This window comes from Salmo trutta, chromosome 16, assembly GCF_901001165.1.
Source record: "Salmo trutta chromosome 16, fSalTru1.1, whole genome shotgun sequence".
NCBI lineage: Eukaryota > Metazoa > Chordata > Actinopteri > Salmoniformes > Salmonidae > Salmo > Salmo trutta.
In genome coordinates this window covers 32,592,852-32,616,414 of record NC_042972.1, presented here as the reverse complement: position 1 = coordinate 32,616,414, position 23,563 = coordinate 32,592,852, and the positions used below count along the sequence as shown (strand labels likewise).

The 23,563-nt window shown below is 42.7% G+C and overlaps 1 protein-coding gene across 1 annotated transcript; it reads left to right on the top strand.

The window, feature by feature from the left end:
- The first annotated feature begins 176 nt into the window (after positions 1 to 176).
- LOC115150563 (protein cereblon-like) lies at positions 177 to 22,032 on the top strand. Its single transcript, XM_029693996.1, has 11 exons — positions 177 to 438; positions 920 to 996; positions 1,099 to 1,301; positions 2,260 to 2,409; positions 7,048 to 7,195; positions 10,345 to 10,407; positions 12,190 to 12,274; positions 12,415 to 12,530; positions 15,575 to 15,639; positions 18,998 to 19,129; positions 21,408 to 22,032. Exons 1-11 carry the CDS (start codon positions 252 to 254, stop codon positions 21,589 to 21,591), a joined length of 1,410 nt encoding a protein of 469 aa, XP_029549856.1. The 5' UTR covers positions 177 to 251; the 3' UTR covers positions 21,592 to 22,032.
- Positions 22,033 to 23,563: the final 1,531 nt, after the last annotated feature.

The window sequence follows — 23,563 nt, the reverse complement described above, 5'->3', positions numbered from 1 at the left end:
AAATTCTTATGTTATGAGAACACGAGGAAACTCTTGAAACCCTGTTGCAGCTGACTTAGGTTGACAAACTATCTACAGCTGTGGAGTATGAAATGCCTTGGGTATGGATATAAACAATGGCGCCTGTTCAGTTGCACAAATGTCATTTAATAGTACTATGAAAAAATACAATTGCTTAGGGGTTTAGATCAAATGAACAGTCGGTTTCGGAGCTCTTATCTAGTGGACTTCTGGGCCAAACTAATGGGAACATGTCTAGCACTAAACTAATTCCAAGGCCCAAAATGCATAATTGTGGGAAGATTAACTTCATCCACTTGGGCCCGACAGTGAGTCGTTTTGGATGCTTACCCTGCTATAGAAAACCACAGGCTATGGCCGACGACCAGGTTGGAGGCGACAATATCAACATGGGCAATCGGCTACAACTCTTACCCGGTACAAACGTCTTTAATTGCATTGGTAGATTAGTGTACTGAAGCATACGTTGGTTATTGTAATAGGACCTTAAACGCATCTGTATTGTATTCAAAGAAACGAGGCCATACTTAATGTGACAGCATAATGAGCTCATTCAATCACTGTCGCAGTGAAGCTAATTTTATCTTCACGGATTGATTGCTTGTTTCATTAAAATATATCTTGCTTGTTACATAACTGTGTAAAATGTCTCGTTAGCTAGCTACCATACATGCTAATGTAATTTAATTCCCAGCTGCTAGTAATGTCAGTCTACTAATACTAGCTTGCCAAACCTAGGTTTTCTGGTCTGTGATCAAAGGTGATTATCTTCCAAATGCTTCATGTCCAACAGGTTATTGTCAACGCAATGACTCAGGAAATTGTTTTGCAATGGGGCAATTAAAAGTGAAAGTACATATTTGCTTTCCTATGGCCACTTTGACTATTATTCTTACAGAAAATGAAGAGATGGAGACAGAGGATGCAGAAAAACCAAGCATAAACTTTGACCCGAGTCTTCCAACTTCACATGCTGTGGGTTTCATATTTACATCTACAAAGTATTGTTCAGCTGTATCACTGAGTATACAGTTCTTGGTTTTCTACACTGCACTAATGCTTCGGCCCCCCTCCCAGTACCTGGGTTCAGACATGGAGGAGTTTCATGGACGTACGGTGCACGATGACGACAGCTGCCAGATCATCCCAGTGCTTCCATTCACAGCTGTCATGCTTATCCCTGGACAGACCCTGCCGCTGCAGCTCTTCAGACCGCAGGAGGTCAGCATGATGCGCAACATCATCCAGAGAGACCGCACCTTTGCTGTGCTCGCACACAGGTATAGAGTGAAGGGAGGGAGAGAAGGAGGAGGAGAGAGTGGGAATGGGCTCTGTTTAGGGTGATCACATGCCGGACAGCCCTGCATTTTGGCCCTTTGTCCCGTAACCAAACAATCATGTCCCACATTTTATCAACAAATTTGAGCACTTTGCTGATGTCAATGTTGTGAACAGAGTACCCCATGGTGGGGGTGGTGTTATGATATGGGCAGGCATAAGCTACGGACAACGAACACAATTCCATTTTATCGATGGCAATTTGAATGCCATTCATCCAACGCCATCACCTCATGTTTCAGCCTGATAATGCACAGTCCCATGTTTGAATCAGTGGTGGAAAAAGTACTCAATTGTCATAAGTAAGTAAAGATACCTTAATAGAAAATGATTCAAGTAGAAGTAAAAATACTACTTGAGTGAAAGTATTTGGTTTTAAATATACTTATCAAAAGGAAATGGATTGCTCAAATGTACGTATCTATCAAAAGTAAAAGTATAAACCATTTCAAATTCCTTATATTAAGCAAACCAGACGGCATAATTTATTTTTTATTGACGAATGGCCAGGGGCACACTATAACACGAAGCATTTGTGTTTAGTGAGTCCACCAGATCAGAGGCAGTAGGAATGACCAGGGAAGTTCTCTTGATAAGTGTGTGAATTGGACCATTTTCCTGTCAAAATGTAACAAATAATTTTGGGTGTCAGGAAAAATGTATGGAGTTAAAATTACATGATTATATTTAGGAATGTAGTGAAGTAAAAGTTGTCAAAAATATAAATCGTAAAGTACAGATACCCCCAGAAATTACTTTATTAGTAGTTTAAAGTATATTTACTTAAGTACTTTACACCACTGATTTGAATGCATTGGACTGGTGTCGTGTGTGTGATCACAGTAGGGTGTTCTTAATTAGATGTGTGTGGCTGTCTGTACCCCTCACCTCACCCTCCAGTGACACAGGCGAGGTGCATGCAGAGTTTGGGACGACAGCTGAAATCTATGCTTATCGGGAGGAGCAGGAGTACGGCATCGAGACTGTCAAAGTGAAGGCAGTTGGACGGCAGCGGTTCAAGGTCCATGAGATCAGAACCCAGGCAGATGGGTGAGAGGAACTAAATGTTACTGAACAGAACCACCTGAAACCTCGTAGAACCTGGGCATAGTAATGAGGAAAACAGCTTATAGACAGAAGACCAAAATCTATCCAATCTGTCTGTCAGTTGAGCCTCATCTCTAAATGTAATCATCATTCTCACTTTCATAAAGGCATTATTATCTTCATGGCCTTATAAGTAGAGATGGTCCTTGTCCGAAATCCGTCTTGCCTACTACTTACTAAAACTACATACAGTGTACAAATAATACTGCATACTAGATCTTACTGTTTAATAAAAACACATGTATTAAGCAACAAATATCAACATACTACTCATCCATACTGAGAAGGTGTCATCTATTGCTCAATCGCACTTGTTCCCCGCCATTTGTACATTTTTGTAGAGCGCGTCCCTTATTCTGATTATCAGCTGTTATCAAACACACGTGGGTGTAAAACTACGATTCTCTTCCTCAATAGTGTGCAGCAAATTCTACTAGATGAAAAGCTGAAATTAGTATGACATCCAGGCATTTAAAACATACTCAATGAAAAAAATGTCACATACTATAAAACGTTCTATTTTCACATACCCTAAAGCCTACTATTTAGAATGCAAGTATGGCTACTCGGATATGGCCTTTATGTACAGTATGAATGAGCAACAAATATTTTGCATGTTATTCCACAAGATGGCAAACTCATTATTTTTATCATTTTGGTAGAAAAGCATATTAGACACTATGGGGAGGTGATATAATATACTAGCCTTTTAAACAATATATATACTGACAAAAGCACATACAGTGCCTTCAGAACGTATTCATACACCTTGACTTATTCCATATGTTCTTGTGTTACAGCCTGAATTCAAAATGGTTAAGAAATAAATGCATTTAATCCATCTACACCCAATACCCCATAATGATGAACTGAAAACATATTTTTGGAAAGGTTTACAGAAATATCTCATTTACGTAAGTATTCACATCTCTGAGTCAATAATTTGTAGAAGCACCTTTGGCAGCGATTACAGCTGTAAGTCTCTAAGAGCGTTCCACACCTGGATTGTGCAACATTTGCCCATTATTCTTTTCAAAATTCTTAAAGCTCTGTCAAGTTGATTGTTGATCATTGCTAGACAACCATTTTCAGGTCTTGCCATAGATTTTCAAGTAGATTTAAGTCAAAACTGTAATTCGGCCACTAAGGAACATTCACTGTCTTGGAAAGCAACTCCAGTGTAGATTTGGCCTTCTGTTTTAGGTTATTGTTCTACTGAAAGGGGAATTAATCTCCCAGTGTCTGGTAGAAGGCAGACTGAACCATGTTTTCCTCTAGGATTTTGCCTGTGCTTAGTTCCATTTCTTTTTTTATCCTGAAAAACTCCATAGTCCTTAATGATTACAAGCATACCCATAACATGATGCAGCCACCACTATGCTTGAAAATATTGAGAGTAGTACTTAGTCATGTTGTTATTTGACCCAAACATAACACTTTGTATTCAAGACAAAAAGTTAATTGTGTTGTCAAATTTTTTGCACTTACTTTAGTGTCTTTCAACATTGTATAAAATATTCTGGGCCCTCAGAGTTTTCCATGCCAGTGAGCTTGGGACAGACACAGCTGTAGGCTATTTGCGCAAGGGATAAGAAGCAGTGCTTGACTTGGGCAGGAGCTCATCGGAGCTGAGTACCATCACCTCAAATGTTCTACTGCTTGAGCTCCTGTTTCTCTTATAGAATATTAGCTAAAAATTATTGTGGAGCTCCTGTACATAAATCTAAACAGTACCAGCACCCAAAATGAGTACTGGAACCTATTTCAGTCCAAGTTAAGCACTGATAAGAAGTAATCAGGTAGGCCTATTTTATCATGTTTCCACTGGATCAGAGCATGACATTTTTCCCTTTCACGCTGAGTGGTTATCGAAAGGGAGAGAGCTGGAAAGATTTTTTAAATACATTGAGAAACTATTGTTATTCTCAATGGATGTAAAAACAGGCTTTGTTTGCTTGCTGTTTGAGGTGAAGAAAACCTTATTTTCAGAAGCTCCACAGGTCAATAGTGATGGTGCGTTAAGCCAATCAGATCCCCAAATGGGCACATTTATATTCCTACATTTGCGTGCAGGCCAGGTAGCCTATAGGCCCACTGCTATGCGTGCGCGTCCTTACTCAACATTCACAGAAGCGCTCCAAACAAAAGACAATGACTACATTTACAAAACTCATAAATGGAATGAAACAAACCAAAACGTGTTTCTCACAAGTGTAGCATAGGTTGTGCACTCTGCAAACAATATGTCCACTCCGACAATAATAATGGGAAGACTGGAATAATAATATTGAATGCATTAAAATAAATGACCGTAACCAAAGTAACAAACATTGTAGATTAAAAATTATAGGAATTAATGGTAAATGTACTACTGGTGCTAAAATATTCATACCCCTTGACTTTTTCCACATTTTGTTAGGTTACAGCCTTGTTCTAAAATTAATTAAATAGTTTTTCCCCCATCATTCTACACACAATACCCCATAATGACAAAACAAAAACAGATTTTTAGAAATGTATCACAAATAAAAAAACTGAAATATCACATTTACATAAGTATTCAGACCTTTTACTCAGTACTTTGTTGAAGCACCTTTGGCATTGATTACAGCCTCAGGTCTTTTTGGGTATGATGCTACAAGCTTGGCACACCTGTATTTGGGGAGTTTCTCCCATTCTTCTCTGCAGATCCTTTCAAGCTCTGTCAGGTTGGATGGGGAGCGTCGCTGCACAGCTTTTTTTCAGGTCTCCCCAGAGATGTCCGATCAGTTTCAAGTCCGGGCTCTGGCTGGGCCACTCAAAGACATTCAGAGACTTGTCCCGAAGCCACTCCTGTGTTGTCTTGGCTGTGTGCTTAGGGTCGTTGTCCTGTTGGAAGGTGAACCTTCATCTCAGTCTGAGCTTATTCTCCATTGTAGAATAATTGTGAAGACATCAAAACTATGAAATAACACATATGGAATCATGTAGTAACCAAAAGAGTGTTAAACAAATCTAAATAGATTTTATATTTGAGATTCTTCAAAAAGCCACCCTTTGCCTTGATGACAGGTTTGCACACTCTTGGCATATTCTACAATGTAGAAAATAGTAAAAATAAAGATGTTTCACTAAAACAATCTCGGTCGACCAACAGCCTAACGACCAAACTCCAATGTCCTTTGATAATGCTAGTCCCGTGCAAATCGACATCCCTGTGTTTTGGGAGAAATGTCTGAGTTTGACAGATGTTGCGCGCGGCTTGAGCAAGAAAACAATAACTGATTAGATAAGCTGAAAATACAATACTTTTCGTTATTGAAAATATATTTCACTGCGGTTTAGATTCTACACAATACTTGCTTGTTTTGTCACATAAACTGAAATTAGGCAAACTATTTGAATTTTAGCAACCAGGAAATGACGCAGCGAATTCTGGATAGTGCACCTTTAATAAGCTTAAACTTGTCATTCGATTTTTCTATAGGCTATTGATATTGTTTGTTCTCTCATTATTAGACCTTTGGCTACCTTATGTTTTTACCTTATGCCATTCAATGAACTTTTGAGATAGAACTCTGTTATATTCATTGTTTGACCGGGAGAAAGCCATTCATAACATTATTAAACTTAGGCTATCAATATGACTGAAGGCTATCAAATGGAGAGAAGGGAATATAGGCTACATTCTTTTAAAACAGCTGGACCGAAGACACTATAGACACACTATAGCATTATGCCCATGCATCTGACAGAGAAAGTATTTTCTGACTGGGCATTTTGCGCTGCTTTGGTGAATTCTCTGCTCTCTCTGGCCTGCATTCCTCTCTTGCTATATAACATATTTATTGGAACAGGCTATAGGAATAGTCAACTTACTCGGAATGTCACTTGCGTGCTGCCCTGCTGTGCTCTGCGACACTAAATGTTTTACTGCATGGTGCCAGTGAAGTTCAAATATGCGAAACCTTCGTCTGTCTCATCGCTATGTCATCATCATCGACAATGGCTGTCAATCATAGTCGACAGACAATGATATCATAATATCACCCAAGCCTACTCGGAGCACATCTCTCACTAAATGCCCAGTCATTATTTACATTTTTTTGATACATTTGATGGGGAAGGAAAGTGGTATCTCTTCCCATTCATGGTGTCAAGTCATACATCTCTCTGTCTCTTTCCGTGTTTCTCTCTGTCGCCGACTGTCTCTGTCATTTCTGTCTTTCTATCTCCTTTCTCTGTCTCTCTCTCCCTGTCATCATGAAGGACGCTTTTGATCTGTAGTCTAAATGCGTAGTATGTACCTATGGGTTTATTCACTGTCTGTATTTACCTGTGAACTAAATGCGTAGTATGTACCTATGGGTTTATTCACTGTCTGTATTTACCTGTGAACTAAATGCGTAGTATGTACCTATGGGTTTATTCACTGTCTGTATTTACCTGTGAACTAAATGCGTAGTATGTACCTATGGGTTTATTCACTGTCTGTATTTACCTGTGAACTAAATGCGTAGTATGTACCTATGGGTTTATTCACTGTCTGTATTTACCTGTGAACTCTAGCACCCAATTCTCTCTCTGTCTAATCTCTTTCAGGATCAAACAGGCCAATGTGCAGATCCTCCCGGATCCCCTGACTGCAGTGCAGCTCACGCCCCTGTCTCGCCTCCACATGCACCCCACCTTCAGACCCCCCGCCCAGAGCTGCAGACAGGCCCAGTGCTGGTGGGCCACCTACCGCCAGGTCCGACACACACAGACAGACCTACCCACTCTCACTAAGACACACCTACCACCACTTACATAGAGCTATTCTCACTCACACATACACAGAGTGTACAAAACATTAGGAACAACTTCCTAAAATTAAGTTGCACCCCCTTTTGCCCTCAAAACAGCCTTAATGTGTCGGGGTATGGACTACAAGGTGTCCAAAGCGTTTCACAGGGATGCTGGCCCATGTTGACTCCAATGCTTCCCACAGTTGCGTCAAGTTGGCTGGATGTCCTTTGGGTGGTGGCCCATTCTCTACACACGGGAAACTGTTGTGTGAAAAACCCAGCAGTGTTGCAGTTCTTGACACAAACCGGTGCGCCTGTCACCTACTACCGTACTCCGTTCAAAGGCACTTAAATCTTTTGTCTTGCCCATTCACCCTCTGAATGGCACACACACAATCCATGTCTCAATTGTCTCAAGGCTTATAAATTCTTCTTTAACTTGTCTCCTCCCCTTCATCTACACTGATTGAAGTAGATTTAACAGGTGACATCAATAAGGGATCATAGCTTTCACCTGGTCAGTCTATGTCATGGAGAGAGAGTTCCTAATGTTTTGTACAGTCAGTGTATGTACCACTATTCACATGATATACTGCACATACTCTACTAGCTTTAAATGAGACATCACATATCTTAAAACAGGGGTTCTCAAACTTTTTGGGGCCGGGGACCCCTTTTGTGATAGCAAATTCACCAGGGACCACCTCATATCACAACTCGAGTGAGATAAATAGCATACGGGTGTTTTACTATGACTTTGGCAGTGCATGGTCGGACGAACCACGGCCCGGCCCCTGGGAAGGAACAGTTTGTCATGGGGCAGATAGATGTTTTCTTTTTGCAGCTTTAAAGCTAATATCCTGCAATTCTAAAATAATTGCCGTGAGGCAGATAGAAAACTTTGCCATTTCAAAGCTTAAAATACAGTGCATTTATGTCAACACTTTTTTTGTTGTTGGTGTGAGGTTGAAAAATGTATAATTGGTGGAGTACTGTGGATACCAATATCCCTGTGAGCCTCCCAGGTCCATGTTGCCCAGGGGTAAGAACAGAGTACTGTGGATACCAATATCCCTGTGAGCCTCCCAGGTCCATGTTGCCCAGGGGTAAGAACAGAGTACTGTGGATACCAATATCCCTGTGAGCCTCCCAGGTCCATGTTGCCCAGGGGTAAGAACAGAGTACTGTGGATACCAATATCCCTGTGAGCCTCCCAGGTCCATGTTGCCCAGGGGTAAGAACAGAGTACTGTGGATACCAATATCCCTGTGAGCCTCCCAGGTCCATGTTGCCCAGGGGTAAGAACAGAGTACTGTGGATACCAATATCCCTGTGAGCCTCCCAGGTCCATGTTGCCCAGGGGTAAAAACAGAGTACTGTGGATACCAATATCCCTGTGAGCCTCCCAGGTCCATGTTGCCCAGGGGTAAGAACAGAGTACTGTGGATACCAATATCCCTGTGAGCCTCCCAGGTCCATGTTGCCCAGGGGTAAGAACAGAGTACTGTGGATACCAATATCCCTGTGAGCCTCCCAGGTCCATGTTGCCCAGGGGTAAGAACAGAGTACTGTGGATACCAATATCCCTGTGAGCCTCCCAGGCCCATGTTGCCCAGGGGTAAGAACAGAGTACTGTGGATACCAATATCCCTGTGAGCCTCCCAGGTCCATGTTGCCCAGGGGTAAAAACAGAGTACTGTGGATACCAATATCCCTGTGAGCCTCCCAGGTCCATGTTGCCCAGGGGTAAGAACAGAGTACTGTGGATACCAATATCCCTGTGAGCCTCCCAGGTCCATGTTGCCCAGGGGTAAGAACAGAGTACTGTGGATACCAATATCCCTGTGAGCCTCCCAGGTCCATGTTGCCCAGGGGTAAGAACAGAGTACTGTGGATACCAATATCCCTGTGAGCCTCCCAGGCCCATGTTGCCCAGGGGTAAGAACAGAGTACTGTGGATACCAATATCCCTGTGAGCCTCCCAGGTCCATGTTGCCCAGGGTTAAGAACAGAGTACTGTGGATACCAATATCCCTGTGAGCCTCCCAGGTCCATGTTGCCCAGGTGTAAGAACAGAGTACTGTGGATACCAATATCCCTGTGAGCCTCCCAGGTCCATGTTGCCCTGGGTTAAGAACAGAGTACTGTGGATACCAATATCCCTGTGAGCCTCCCAGGTCCATGTTGCCCAGGGTTAAGAACAGAGTACTGTGGATACCAACAACCCTGTGAGCCTCCCAGGTCCATGTTGCCCAGGGGTAAGAACAGAGTACTGTGGATACCAATATCCCTGTGAGCCTCCCAGGTCCATGTTGCCCAGGGGTAAGAACAGAGTACTGTGGATACCAATATCCCTGTGAGCCTCCCAGGTCCATGTTGCCCAGGGTTAAGAACAGAGTACTGTGGATACCAATATCCCTGTGAGCCTCCCAGGTCCATGTTGCCCAGGGGTAAGAACATCCATTGTAGGTTAATAATATTACATTGTATTGCATGACACACTTTAAACTTATTCCACAGATCCCTAGGCCAAAAGTTGTTTAATCTGTTAGTAATATTCCTTAAAAAAAAATGTACTGTCCAAAAAAAGAGATCTAGCCGTGGACCCCTGCAGTACCTCCGTGGACCCCAGTTTGAGAACCCCTGCTTTAAAATATGACATTATATGTCTGTATATGTTGTTTCTATTGATGGTGAAGTCATGCACCGTCTGTTATCGCACGCTCTTGAAGTTAACAAACAGAGTGTGGTGGTAGTGACAGGGCGTGGAGAATAGGAGCGGTGGGAAGGTTAATTGTTTGTTAGGGGGATGTTTGGATGTTTAACGTGCAGAGGTAGAGGTGGCAGTCTTCAGGGGCGAGACACACGGAACATGAGACGCATGTTCAACTGAAGGCCCAATCTTATGGAGTGTTCAGATAAACTTGTTTTGTCTAGAACAGACATGCTTCTCTGTCATGTGGAAAAGGAAAAATGTCCCCTCTATATATAGTTGCTCCCTCCTGAATGTGACCTGGCAACCCAGTGTTGTTTGTGCAACACAATGCATATGATTGAAGATGTTCTCCTGCTGAGGTGATGTTTTCTGTGTGTTTGCCTGTGTTCTCATCAGAGGAAGTTCCACTGTGCCAACATGACATCGTGGCCTCCCTGGGTCTACGCCCTCTATGACTCTGTGAGTACTCAACACTGTTCTATAGGTTAGTATCTTAACCTCTCAGGGCTAGATATACAGTCCATTCAGAAAGTATTCAGGCCCCTTCACTTTTTACACATTTTGTTACGTTTCAGTCTTATTTTAAAATGGATTACATTCATTTTTTTCCCTCTTACAATCTACTCACAATACCCCATAATGGATAAGCAAAAACAGATTTCTAGACATTTTTGGAAATAAATAAAAACTGAAATACCTTATTTACATAAGTATTCAGACCCTTTGCTATGAGATTAGAATTTGAGCTCAGGTGCATCCTGTTTCCATTGATCATCCTTGATGTTTTTACAACTTGATTGGAGTCCACCTGTGGTAAATTCAATTAATTGGACATGATTTGGAAAGGCACACACCTGTCTATATAAGGTCTCACAGTTGACAGTGCATGTCAGAGCAAAAACCAAGACATGAGGTCGAAGGAATTGTCCTTAGAGCTCCGAGACAGAATTGTGTCGAGGCACAGATCTGGGGAAGGGTACCAAAATATTTCTGCAGCATGGAAGGTCCCCAAGAACACAGTGGACTCCATCATTCTTAAATGGAAGAAGTTTGGAACCACCAAGACTCTTCCTAGACCTGGTCCCCTGGCCAAACTGAGCAATCGGGGGAGGCGGGTCTTGGTCAAAGAGGTGACAAAGACCCCGATGGTCACTCTGACAGAGCTCCAGAGTTCATCTGTGGAGATGGGAGAACCTTCCAGTAGGACAACTATCTCTGCAGCACTCCACCAATTGGACTTTATGGTTTAGTGGCCAGACGGAAGCCACTCCTCAGTAAAAGGCACATGACAGCCCGGTTGGAGTTTGCCAAAAGGCACCTAAAAACTCTGACCATGAGAAACAAGATTCTCTGGTCTGATGAAACCAAGATTGAACTCTTTGGCCTGAATGCCAAGCGTCACGTCTGGAGTGAAACCTTGCACCATCCCTATGGTGAAGCATGGTGGGGGCAGCATCATGTTGTGGGGATGTTTTTCAGCAGCATGGACTGGGAGACTAGTCAGGATAGAGGAAAAGATGAACGCAGCAGTACAGAGTGATCCTTGATGAAAACCTGCTCCAGAGTGCTCAGGGCCTCAGCCTGGGGCGAAGGTTCACCTTCCAACAGGACAACAGTCCTAAGGACACTGCCTAGACAATGCAGGAGTGGCTTTGGGACAAGTCCCTGAATGTCTTTGAGTGGCCCAGCCAGAGCGTAGACTTGAACCCGACCGAATATCAAAATTGCTGTGCAACGACGCTCCCCATCCAACCTGACAGAGCTTGAAAGGATCTGCAGAGAAAAATCGGAGAAACTCCCCAAATACGGAGGTGCCAAGCTTGTAGCGTCATACCCAAGAAGACTCGAGTCTGTAATTGGTGCCAAAGGTGCTTCAACAAACTACTGAGTAAAGGGTCTGAATACTCATGTAAATGTGATATTTCTACATTATTTCTACATTAGCAAAAATGTTTTTCTTTGTCATTAAGGGGTATTGTGTGTAGATTGATGAGGGGGAAAAAACTATTTCATCCATTTTATAATAAGGCTGTAACGTAAATTTTTTTTGGAAAAAGTCAAGGGGTCTGAATACTTTCTGAATGCAATGTAACTACTGTGTGTACACAGACAGAACATTGCCAATGGAACTTGATTTGAGCTGATTTATTCCATAATGTGTTTTAGAAAAATAGTTGACTAGTTAAGTGACTTACGACACACATCCTGTTTGTAACCTTGTTTCTTGTGTTTGTCCCACAGGAGACTCTGATGAACAGAGTGAAGAGACAGCTCCATGAATGGGATGAGAACCTGAAGGATGATTCCCTCTCCACAAACGCTATAGGTACAACTCCTTGGCCTGCCCTAAAGGCTACTGTATATTTCTGCCACCAAAACTGTAATATTTTTAGGTACTTCTTCCAACCTCACAGATTTAAATCCTGAACTGTAACATACCATCTCCCCATCCCCCCTTCCTATCAGATTTCTCCTACAGAGTGGCAGCCTGTTTGCCCATAGACGATGCCCTCCGGCTCCAGCTGCTGAAGATAGGCAGTGCCATCCAGAGGCTGCGCTGTGAGCTGGACATCATGGACCGGGTGAGCACACACAGATAGACACAGACATGTGCACACACACAGAGCCATAAATAAACGTCACTAAACCTTACAATTTAAAGGCCAAGCACACTGCTCAACGCATGAACCAGGCGAGGACTTGTTCATCTGTCAGACACACAGAGCCTTATCCACACACTGTTTGATATGTACCCCTACACCCACCACGAATCCATCCAGCTGTACCCACTGTACCCCAACTGATCTGGTCTAACCTCTTACCCCTACTCCTCCCTGTCCGTGCTTCTTTCACATGCATTGCTTGCTGTTTGGGGTTTTAGGCTGGGTTTCTGTACAGCACTGAGATTTCAGCTGATATACGAAGGGCTATATAAATAAATACATTTGATTTTGATTTGTTGTTCTGTGGCAGACTCCCGTCTCTCTCTCTCCTCTCTTTCCTCTACTCTAATGTGCTAGTGTTATATTTAGCCACCACCTATAAAGGTGATGATAATTTCCCCTCTCTTGAGGTGGTGGGTCGGAGATGCTGCCTTCTTTTGTGAGCTCTCCCATGCATTGAGAGCTGTGCAAGTGTTAAAGCACCTCTTCTCTAATCCATCCCTCCCTCCTCATCGTCGCTCTTACTAGAGCTGGAACGATAAACCGAAAATTACAGACGCTGATATTGCCTTGCTCTTATCGAAGCATTTTGCTGATGTTGGTAATTTTCTGTGATTTTGCTGCAAAGTGTTCTTATTCTAAAAAACATTATTTGGTCAACAATAGCATTTCAATCGGTGACGTCACTCGCTCTGAGACCTTGAAGTAGTTGTTCCCCTTGCTCTGCAAGGGCTGCGGCTTTTGTGGAGCGATGGGTAACGATGCTTCGTGGGAGGCAGTTGTTGATATGTGCAGAGGGTCCCTGGTTCAAGCCCAGGTAGGGGCGAGGAGAGGGACGGAAGCAATATACTGTTACACTTGGGTTCATTGTCCATTTGGAAGACCCAATTGCGAACAACTTCCTGACTGATGTCTTAAGATGTTGCTTCAATATATTCACATAATTTTCCTCCCTCATGATGCCATCTATTTTGTGAAGTGCACCAGTCCCTCCTGCAGCAAAGCACCCCCACAACATGATGCTACATGGTGTTCTTCGGCTTGCAAGCCCTTTTTCCTCCAAACATAACGATGGTCATTATGGCAAAACCGTTATATTTTGTTTCATCAGACCAGAGGACGTTTCTCCAAAAAGTATCTAGCAACAATATCATATTTAGTTAGCAATCTAGTGAAGTGTTTTGAATTCCCACTTCCTCAGGTGGTGAATAAAAAAGCTCCCTAGGCCAATAGAAACATAACAGCAATTATGTGACTAACATGTGAAGCCTAATTCCCTTCCTTCCCTCTCTCTGTTCATTCTGGATAGAGCGAGTGAGGGGTAGTAAATAGAGATTCCATACATTCATGTGGGGGTGACAGCACCCGCAATAGTATATGCATTGGTTGAAGCTCAATGTTACATTCACATCTCCCTACAATCAAATCTAAGCCAATATGACACACAATTCTATGGAAATGTGCAAGTGAACATGATTAGAGGTACTGAACACACTCCCCGCCTCTGGTCATGAGCCATCCAGCCGTTACCGATAACCACAATACCGGATTTTTAACAGGGTCGTTAGCATTAGGAAAAAAATACTTTCTTGCCCTGACCTAGCTCAATATGTAGGAGTCGGATAAGAATGAGAATACAGCGTCCGTAAAAAATTTACCATTAGGCTTGCCACCATTCGGACTGACTAAGTTTGTAGCAGCAACAGTTTTGATTTAAAAAAAGTTATTTAAATGTTTAAATAGTGTCAAGATAATGCATTCATTACTGGGTTTGTAGCGTTAACGTCACCACCATGGAATCTGAAAGTCTTGGGTTCTCCCCTCGGAGGAGACATTTTGGCCTTTCTCTTTCATGTATAGTTTTGACCCCGCCTTCCTAGTCCCAACACACACACCGGCCCAAACACACGTGCACGGTGTGTGCTTATTTTCAATTATCGAGTGGCAATGGACAGGGACTATGGTGTGTTTACTACTGTGCGAGTCTTGCCGAACACCTGCCCTCGCCATCATTAACAGAACTGCAGGAAAACAGTGCCCGACAGACTGTATGAAGGACACTGTTTACATTTGTCCTAGCTAGTTAGCTACCAGCATTGTCATCCTCGCCTCTTCTTTTGTGGGGTTTATCGGCAGTTGGCATCCAACATTATGCTGCAGTAACGCCACCTACTGTACTGGAGTGCTCCTGTCCGTTTACTGGAGTCTTAGCTTAAAATTGGACCAATAGAAGAAAAAAGACGTGTTCCTGCAGATGCAGGAATGCCCACATGCAGGCCGCAATTGCACCCTTCTCCGTCTTAGACCAGTGGAGATTGGAGTGAACAACTCTCAAGGAGTAGGTCATTGTCCTCATCCGTCAGATGCTCTCCACCCCTACGGTACATCCCAGGGACACAGTGCTTACTGGCAGGGTGGCAGATTGTGTTCCCAAAAATGCGTACACCAGCTGATTGACAGGGCGCAGGGCCCTCTCTATGTACTTGGTTATCTTCTGATCCCACTGGAACATCTAGCTCCTCCCCTGAGAGATATCAGAGAAGACCACGGTTGTCCTGGGAGACATTTGGATGACCATCTTTAAATCCGCGCATCTGCCGCACCAGTGCTGTCCCGTTGGTGTATCCCAAGTCGTTTCCACCAAGGTGGATGACTAGGATATCAGGGGGAGAAGTAGCACCTCTGCTGGATAGATCGATATGTGAGATAATTCTCTAGCTCCAACTCTGATTTTAAGATGTATGTAAGCCCATGCTTTTGCATGGAGAATGAGGGCTACAAAGAAGATCCACCGAGCCCCCCTCCCGACACACGTACACACACCTCTAGCCCTTTTGAGGTTGCCAATTATAGACTGTTACATAACCTCATAGCACAGGCAAAAACTATAATTATGTTTGTTACGTCTACAAAAGTCTGGTGGATTAAACATGAAGTCACATATGTTGTGTTTTCTCCCACAGTGCACCTCGCTGTGTTGCAAGCAGTGCCAAGATACGGAGATCACCACCAAGAATGAGATCTTCAGGTGAGGGAGAGGAGATGAGGGAGAGATGCATCTAGACTGTCCCAATAGTGTGTGTGTCTGTAGAGAAGTCTAACACTGGTTGTCAGTGAGTCAGAATGAGCTCGTATCGTGTGTGGGCAGTGGGATTGCATGTGTCTACTTTGCTCCCTCCGCCTCCCTCCCTCAGTCTCTTTTGACTGAGGTATTGCAGACAAGCCTTTGATTGCAGACAAGTCTGTGCCTCCACCCCGACTCCTCTCCCCTCCACTCTCTACTCCTCTCCCATGCCCCTCTCACTATCCACCCCTCTCCCCCTACCCTTCTGTCCTCCACCCTCCCTGTCTTCTTGTCACTTGACCCCCCTGGAGCGGCCAGGTCTCTTGTCACCCAGCAGTTAATGACTAGAAGTTAATTTGCTGAACTATACCAACCAGACACACAGACTCACGCTGTGAGAGGATGACAGTAGGAGTAGTGAATAATCTCATGTTGGCAGATACAGTTGAAGTCTGAAGTTTACATACATCTTAGCCAAATACATTTAAACTCAGTTTTTCACAATTCCTGACATTTAATCCTAGTAAAAATTCCCTGTCTTAGGTCAGTTAGGATCACCACTTTATTTTAAGAATGTGAAATGTATGAATAATAGTAGAGAGAATGATTTATTTCAGCTTTTATTTCTTTCGGCACATTCCCAGTGGGTCAGAAGTTTACATACACTCAATTAGTATTTGGTAGCATTGCCTTTAAATTGTTTAACTTGGGTCAAACGTTTTTGGGTAGTCTTCCACAAGCTTCCCACAATAAGTTGGGTGAATTTTGGGCCATTCCTCCTAACTCAATCAGGTTTTTCAGGCCTCCTTGCTCGCACACGCTTTTTCAGTTCTGCCCACAAATGTTTAATAGGATTGAGGTCAGGGCTTTGTGATGGCCACTCCAATACCTTGACTTTGTTGTCCTTAAGCCATTTTGCCACAACTTTGGAAGTATGCTTGGGGTTATTGTCCATTTGGAAGACCCATTTGCAACCAAGCTTTAATTTCCTGACTGATGTCTTGAGATGTTGCTTCAATATATCCACATAATTTTCCTCCCTCATGATGCCATCTATTTTGTGAAGTGCACCAGTCCTTCCTGCAGCAAAGCACCCCCACAACATGATGCTGCCACCCCCGTGCTTCACGGTTGGGATGGTGTTCTTCGGGTTGCAAGCCTCCCCCTTTTTCCTCCAAACATAACAATGGTCATTATGGACAAACAGTTCTATTTTTGTTTTATCAGACCAGAGGACATTTCTCCAAAAAGTACAATCTTTGTCCCCATGGGCAGTTGCAAACTGTAGTCTGGCTTTTTTATAGAGATTTTGGAGCAGTGGCTTCTTCCTTGCTGAGCGGCCTTTCAGGTTATGTCGATATAGGACTCGTTTCTCTGTGGATATAGATAATTTTGTACCTGTTTCATCCAGCATCTTCACAAGGTCCTTTATTGTTGTTCTGGGATTGATTTGCACTTTTGCACCAAAGTACGTTCATCTCTAGGAGACAGAATGCGTCTCCTTCCTGAGCGGTATGATGGCTGCGTGGTCCAATGGTGTTTATACTTGTGTACTATTGTTTGTACAGATGAACGTGGTACCTTCAGGCATTTGGACATTTTTCCCAAGGTTGAACCAGACTTGTGGAGGTCTACAATTTTTTTTCTGAGGTCTTGGCTGATTTCTTTTCCCATGATATCAATCAAAGAGGAACTGAGTTTGAAGGTAGGCCTTGAAATGCGTCCACAGGTACACCTCCGATTGACTCAAATGATGTCAATTAGCCTATCAGAAGCTTCAAAAGCCATGACATTATTTTATGGACTTTTCCAAGCTGTTTAAAGGCACAGTCAACTTAGTGTATGGAAACTTCTGACCCACTGGAATTGTGATACAGTGAATTATAAGTGAAATAATCTGTCTGTAAACAAAAATGACTTGTCATGCACAAAGTAGATGTCCTAACCGACTTGCCAAAACTGTAGTTTGTTAACAAGAAATTTGTGGAGTGGTTGAAAAACAAGTTTTAATGACACCAACCTAAGTGTATGTAAACTTCACCTGTAGCTTGTTGTTGCTAGCTAATTTGTCCTGGGATATAAACATTTGGTTGTTATTTTACCTGAAATGTACAAGGTCCTTTTTTGTTGTTGCTGGATATTAGTAGAATTTTGACCCATTTTAACTCACGCAAAATAGTGTGTTCTCTACTCCGACAATTAGTCCACAGATAAAAGGGGAAACCGAGTTAGTTTCTAGTAATCTCTCCTTGTTTAGTCTTCTCTTCTTCTGTGGATTTTATATGGCAGTTGGCAACCAACTTTAAGGTGCATTCCTGTAACCAACTGGACTGGCGTATGGACCTCCTTCATCTTTCAATCATCCATGTTGGTATTTGCTCCTAAAAACCAATGAGGAGATGGGAGAGGAGGGACTTGTAGTGTGTCAGGCGTCTAAAATCGGACCAAGTTCTATTTTAACGCAGACACTCGTTGACCCGCGCAGAAGCAGTTTGGATGAAATGATTGAATACATTTATTTTGCAACGCTCGTGCATGCAACACAGGCTATTTCACAGCAGTTTAGATGGTACAATGATTCTCTAAACTATATACTTGCTTAAGCTAACTGTTAGAGTTTTTGGGGCGGCAGGTAGCGTATTGGTTAGAGCGTTGGGCCAGTAACCGAAACTTTGCTAGATGGAATCCCTGAGCTGCAAGGTAAAAATCTTTCGTTCTGCCCCAAGTCAGGTAACACACTGTTCCTAGGACATCATTGTAAATAAGATTTGTTCTTAACTGACTTGCCAGGTTAAATAAATCAAAAATGTAAAAGGAAATAGAATTTTAGCAACCAAGAAATGGCGGAGGGATTTCTACATCTTTAAAGGATTGTCTCAAAGACCCATTAAATGTAACAATAACTTGAATCTATAAAACCTCAAATAATTTGGAGTTTCTCATCAGTGTCCCTGAACACTCAACACTTTATCTATGGGGTCATCAGAGTGGCATGGATACTGCGTGTATGCGTGCGTGCGTAAGGAAGGGTTAAGCAAGTTGGTGTCTCTTGTTTGACATTCATCTAGCTAAGTTTCATAACCATCTCTCTGGCTACTGTCCCATTCGGTCTGTCTACACAGTCTGATTTGACCTGGGTCATTCTAGAATATTTGTAGTTTAATGTATTCGTATACTTTAATATTTGCATGTCATTTGTACACCCAATTCGGTAGTTTTTTGTACAATGTGGTTCAGATAATAAAAACATTATCTCTACCCTGGTCTCCTCTCTTACCCCCCCTCCCCCCCCTCACACACACACACACACACACACCTGCAGCTTGACTCTGTACGGCCCCATGGCAGCCTATGTCAACTCCCACGGTTACGTCCATGAGACCCTGACTGTCTACAAAGCCAGCAACCTCAACCTGGTCGGCAGGCCGTCTACGCTCCACAGCTGGTTTCCAGGGTAACCCCTCTCTATACATGCCTCACACACATACATTCCCTCGCTCTCACACATTTAGATGTACACTAACCCATTCCCCACACTATACAAACTCACCCACAGCCTTACACTCACAAATTATATTCTCAAGTGACAGACACACATACACACTGACAGATGTAAACATACATTACACTATTGAAATGTACTGTACTTTTAAGGCGTTCATAAGAAATTATTCATAATGATAATATAAGAAAATAATATAAGAAATGATCAACACCTGTCACGTTACCCAGGTTGTGTGATCTTGGACACATTAATACCATATTTGGTCCGTTAATAATTTTATCTACAGGATCAGTGTCCCCCCCGTGGGATGGTTGAGCTTAATGTGTAGGCTAATGTGATTAGCACGAGGTTGTAAGTAACAAAAAAAATTCTCAGGACATAGACATATCTGATATGGGCAGAAAGCTTAAATTCTTGTTAATCTAACTGCACTGTCCAATTTACAGTAGCTATTACAGTGAAATAATAACATGCTATTGTTTGAGGAGAGTGCACTATTGAAAATGTATTAATAAACCAATTTGGGCTTGATACAACATTTTGAACGGATATGCAATTGTTTGTGGATCAGTCTAAAACTTTGCGCATACACTGCTGCCCTCTAGTGGCCAAAATCTAAATTGCGTCTGGGCTGGAATAATACATTTTGGCCTTTCTCTTGCATTTCAAAGATGATGGTTAAAAAAAAAAAATGTAAAACGTTTTTTTCTTTGTATTATCTTTTACCAGATCTCATGTGTTATATTCTCCTACATTAATTTCTAATTTCCACAAACTTCAAAGTGTTTCCTTTGAAATGGTATCAAGAATATGCATATCCTTGCTTCAGGTCCTGAGCTACAGGCAGTTAGATTTGGGTATGTCATTTTAGGCAAAAATTGAGAAAAAGAGTCCAATCCTTAAGAGATTGCCAAAGACTTGAAAGCAAAAGTCTCAGCGTTTTTGGTATACTGTCATTTTTTGCATCGTTTGTCATTTTCTGCATCATGTCGTCAATGTTTGTTTTTGTTTATTTTTTTAAATTATTATACATTTTTTAAATATTTTTTTTATTTAACCATTTAACTAGGCAAGTCAGTTAAGAACAAATTCGTATTTACAATGACGTTCTACACCGGCCAAACGCGGACAACGCTGGGTCAATTGTGCGCTGCCGGTTGATACAGCCTGGAATCGAACCAGGGTGTCTGTAGTGACGCCTCAAGCACTTCCGACCGCTGCGCCGTATCGGGAGCCCAATATGAGGTGCCTTGTATTCATTGAGCTTTATTTGTATTTTTTTTTTACATTCTCTCTGTGAAGATATACACATACACCAGGTGTGTGTGTGCGCGTGTATGCGTAACATCAGGCTTGCTTGACTGTATTGACATAGAGCCTGAACTATTTGGAGAGCTGTGGAGATCTCCCCTGGGTTCTCAGTGATTCTGTTATGTTACGTAAGGAATCTTCAACCAAAGCCACTCGTCAGTCCTCAGCACTCCTGTGTTAGCCTGTAATAATGACAGCAATAACTTCCTCCACTTATCCTCCCCATCGGCTGGCACTGGTCAAGATTAGTCTTATTCAAGTCCTCTGTGGGGAGCTATGGAGGAGGAAGAAACCTCTCTGCCACACTGCTCTTCTGGTGAAGCGTGCTATTACAGCCTGTTGTTCTGAGAAGACATGTTGTGGAGAGAGCAACAGACACACAACATGACAGATTTAGGCTGTTTATTGGTGTCTTTCATCTGTTAATTGCATGTGCTTCTGTGTGATAATTGTTATTCAAATGGTAGGTTGTTGTCAGGAAGAGAACCCTGAGAAAAGTCTTAATTGAACAGGTGTCAGATGGGAGAGAAAAGATGAGAGTGGTGTGATTTGTCTGTGTGCCTTCCTTCCTTTGCCTGGCCTGCCACCATTCCTACGTGACAGCCAGTAAGGGCTTTAGTCTGAGGAGAAAATGGAGAGGCGATGAGAGAGGGAATTGTAATTGAATAGACACAGTCTGTGTTCTTTCTCTATGTAATATCTGTGCATGAGAGCATCAGAAAGCCCCAGGCCTCTATTAGCAATGCTGTCTGGTATGCCATATACTGTGTGATGAGGGGAATTGGAAGACTAGGGTATTCGTTTCTGTGTCAGATGCCTTATGTCAACAATAAGAAGTGAGGCATGCTGCACAAATCCCTAAGGACTGATGGAATTTATTTCTGCCTCTCTCTCTCGCTCCTCCCCCCTCCCTCAGGTATGCCTGGACGATCGCTCAGTGTCAGATCTGTGGCTCCCACATGGGCTGGAAGTTCACGTCCACCAAGACGGACTTGTCCCCTCCTCGTTTCTGGGGCCTGACCCGCTCAGCGATGCTGCCCCGCATCCCCCAGACAGGTGGCCAGGAGGGGGACGAGGGCTCCCGCCTGCTCTGCCTGTGACAACATGAGGACCTCCCCGCCACCCATGTCGTCAACACACCCTGTCCACTGGCGAGGGCCTCTCCTTAGTACTCGGTGTCCCACCCAATCTCCGACAGCCATGGCAGCAAATCCCTCATATATGGTCATTCTGCCTTTGAATGGCACTTTCTAACACACACACACACACACACACACACACACACACACACACACACACAGAGAGAGAGAGAGGATGGAGAGGTGTTTTGTTCCTGAGTGCAGTGACACTGGAGGTGGAATGCGTTGCATATTGACAGCAACACGGGCAAACATTCCCCATAGCATGCTACTCTGGACTTGTCTGTACTGCTGTCTCTATCTAGCTCCTATACTATCTGTCACAGACACGGCACGCACTAGTGCATTGCCATACTATCCACCTGCTCTAAAACATAGGTGTGACTTTGCATGCAGTATCCAGCTAGGTGTGTATAGGGCTATAGACGCCCATCAAGAGGACGTTTGGTCCACATAATCTCTAAACAAACCAATCAATAGAAAGCCACTTGGGATTCAGGTCACCGTTAGTTGTTGATGTGTTTCTCAGAGAACCTAATTTCAGCTGGATCGGTTCATGGAGAGATAGACCATGTAAAATCCAGGATTAGAGGGTGTTTGTATATGTGAAAGTATGCTGCTTTTACAAGGATGTATCATGCCTTTGTTTCATGTGCGAGATGTTTTGATCAATCGGTCAAGTGTAAAACAGCTTATATTTTCACATGAAAGGAATGCATAGAATGGAGGAATCTGAACAAGTAGAATAGGGGAGCAATTGCTTTATTTTGCCATGAATTTTGACATGTTTGCAAATATATTCATCATTTGGTTTTCTCATAATTTCACATTGTCTAAAAACATATATGTAGTATACATGTAGAGATACTCGTTTCTATTTTGTAACTGATGGAGGCCCATTTAACTGCAAGACACTGTGCCGCTGAAGTACCTCTGGTCAGTGAAGACTAGAGTTGGATTGGTGCCGGATGTAGACTTGAGGAAAGCAGGGCACAAAGCAGTGGAGCCAGAGAATCTGTCAGTCACCATGGTTCTATGTGTGATGTTGATGGCTGGATGGAGTGCCTATGGTCCAAATCAATGTCTTGTTTGTTTGTTATGTCAGTGAGCCACACAATTAAATGGGACATTGTATAAATGAAACTGTCTTCGTTAAAAATGGCAACATCATAACGCAAGTTACCTGAATAACTATATTTTAGTTTATATCCATATATTTCCTTTAAGTTAAGAATTGTATTCCTTGTCGATGTACAAAGTTATTTTGGCTCATGTTTGTAAAAAATGGTATCTTAAAACTTCATTGGGATAGGGGGCAGTATTTTCACGTCCGGATGAAAAGCGTGCCCAAAGTAAACTGCCTTTTTCCCAGGCCCAGAAGCTAGGATATGGATATAATTGGTAGATTTAGATAGAAAACACTCTAAAGTTTCTAAAACTGTTAAAATTATGTCTGTGAGTATAACAGAACTGATATGGCAGGCGAAACCCCGAGGACAAACCATCCCCCCCCAAAAAAATTCTGTTTACCACTGTTTTCAAAGGCCAGAACTTTAATTATAAGCCCAAGTCCTCCCAAATTGCAGTTCCTAGGGCTTCCACTAGATGTCAACAGTCTTTAAAAAGAGTTTCAGGCTGGTTTTTAGAAAAATGACCTGGAAATGTTTGTTTTTCTAGGTGGCTCCCATTTTGGCTTTAGTGTTTCCAAGCGTGTGGAAGAAAGCACGTCCTTTGTTGTTTATCTCCGGAAAAGACAATAACATTTCTCCGTCTTAAATTTCATCGTTTATTTGCGTATTAGGATACCTAAGGAATGATTTTAAACGTTGTTTGACTTGTTTGGAAAAGTTTATTAGTAACGTTTAGGATTAATTTTGTATGCATTTTGACGGAGGGAAACTGAGTGGATTATTGACTGATGCGCGCCAGCTAA

Excerpts from the sequence above, each read along its gene's own strand:
- LOC115150563 (XM_029693996.1), top strand. The coding sequence starts at position 252 with ATGTCTAGCACTAAACTAATTCCAAGGCCCAAAATGCATAATTGTGGG. Across the intron at positions 12,275-12,414 it reads CCTCTCCACAAACGCTATAG|ATTTCTCCTACAGAGTGGCA; the intron begins GTACAACTCCTT and ends CCTTCCTATCAG. Across the intron at positions 15,640-18,997 it reads ACCAAGAATGAGATCTTCAG|CTTGACTCTGTACGGCCCCA; the intron begins GTGAGGGAGAGG and ends ACACACCTGCAG.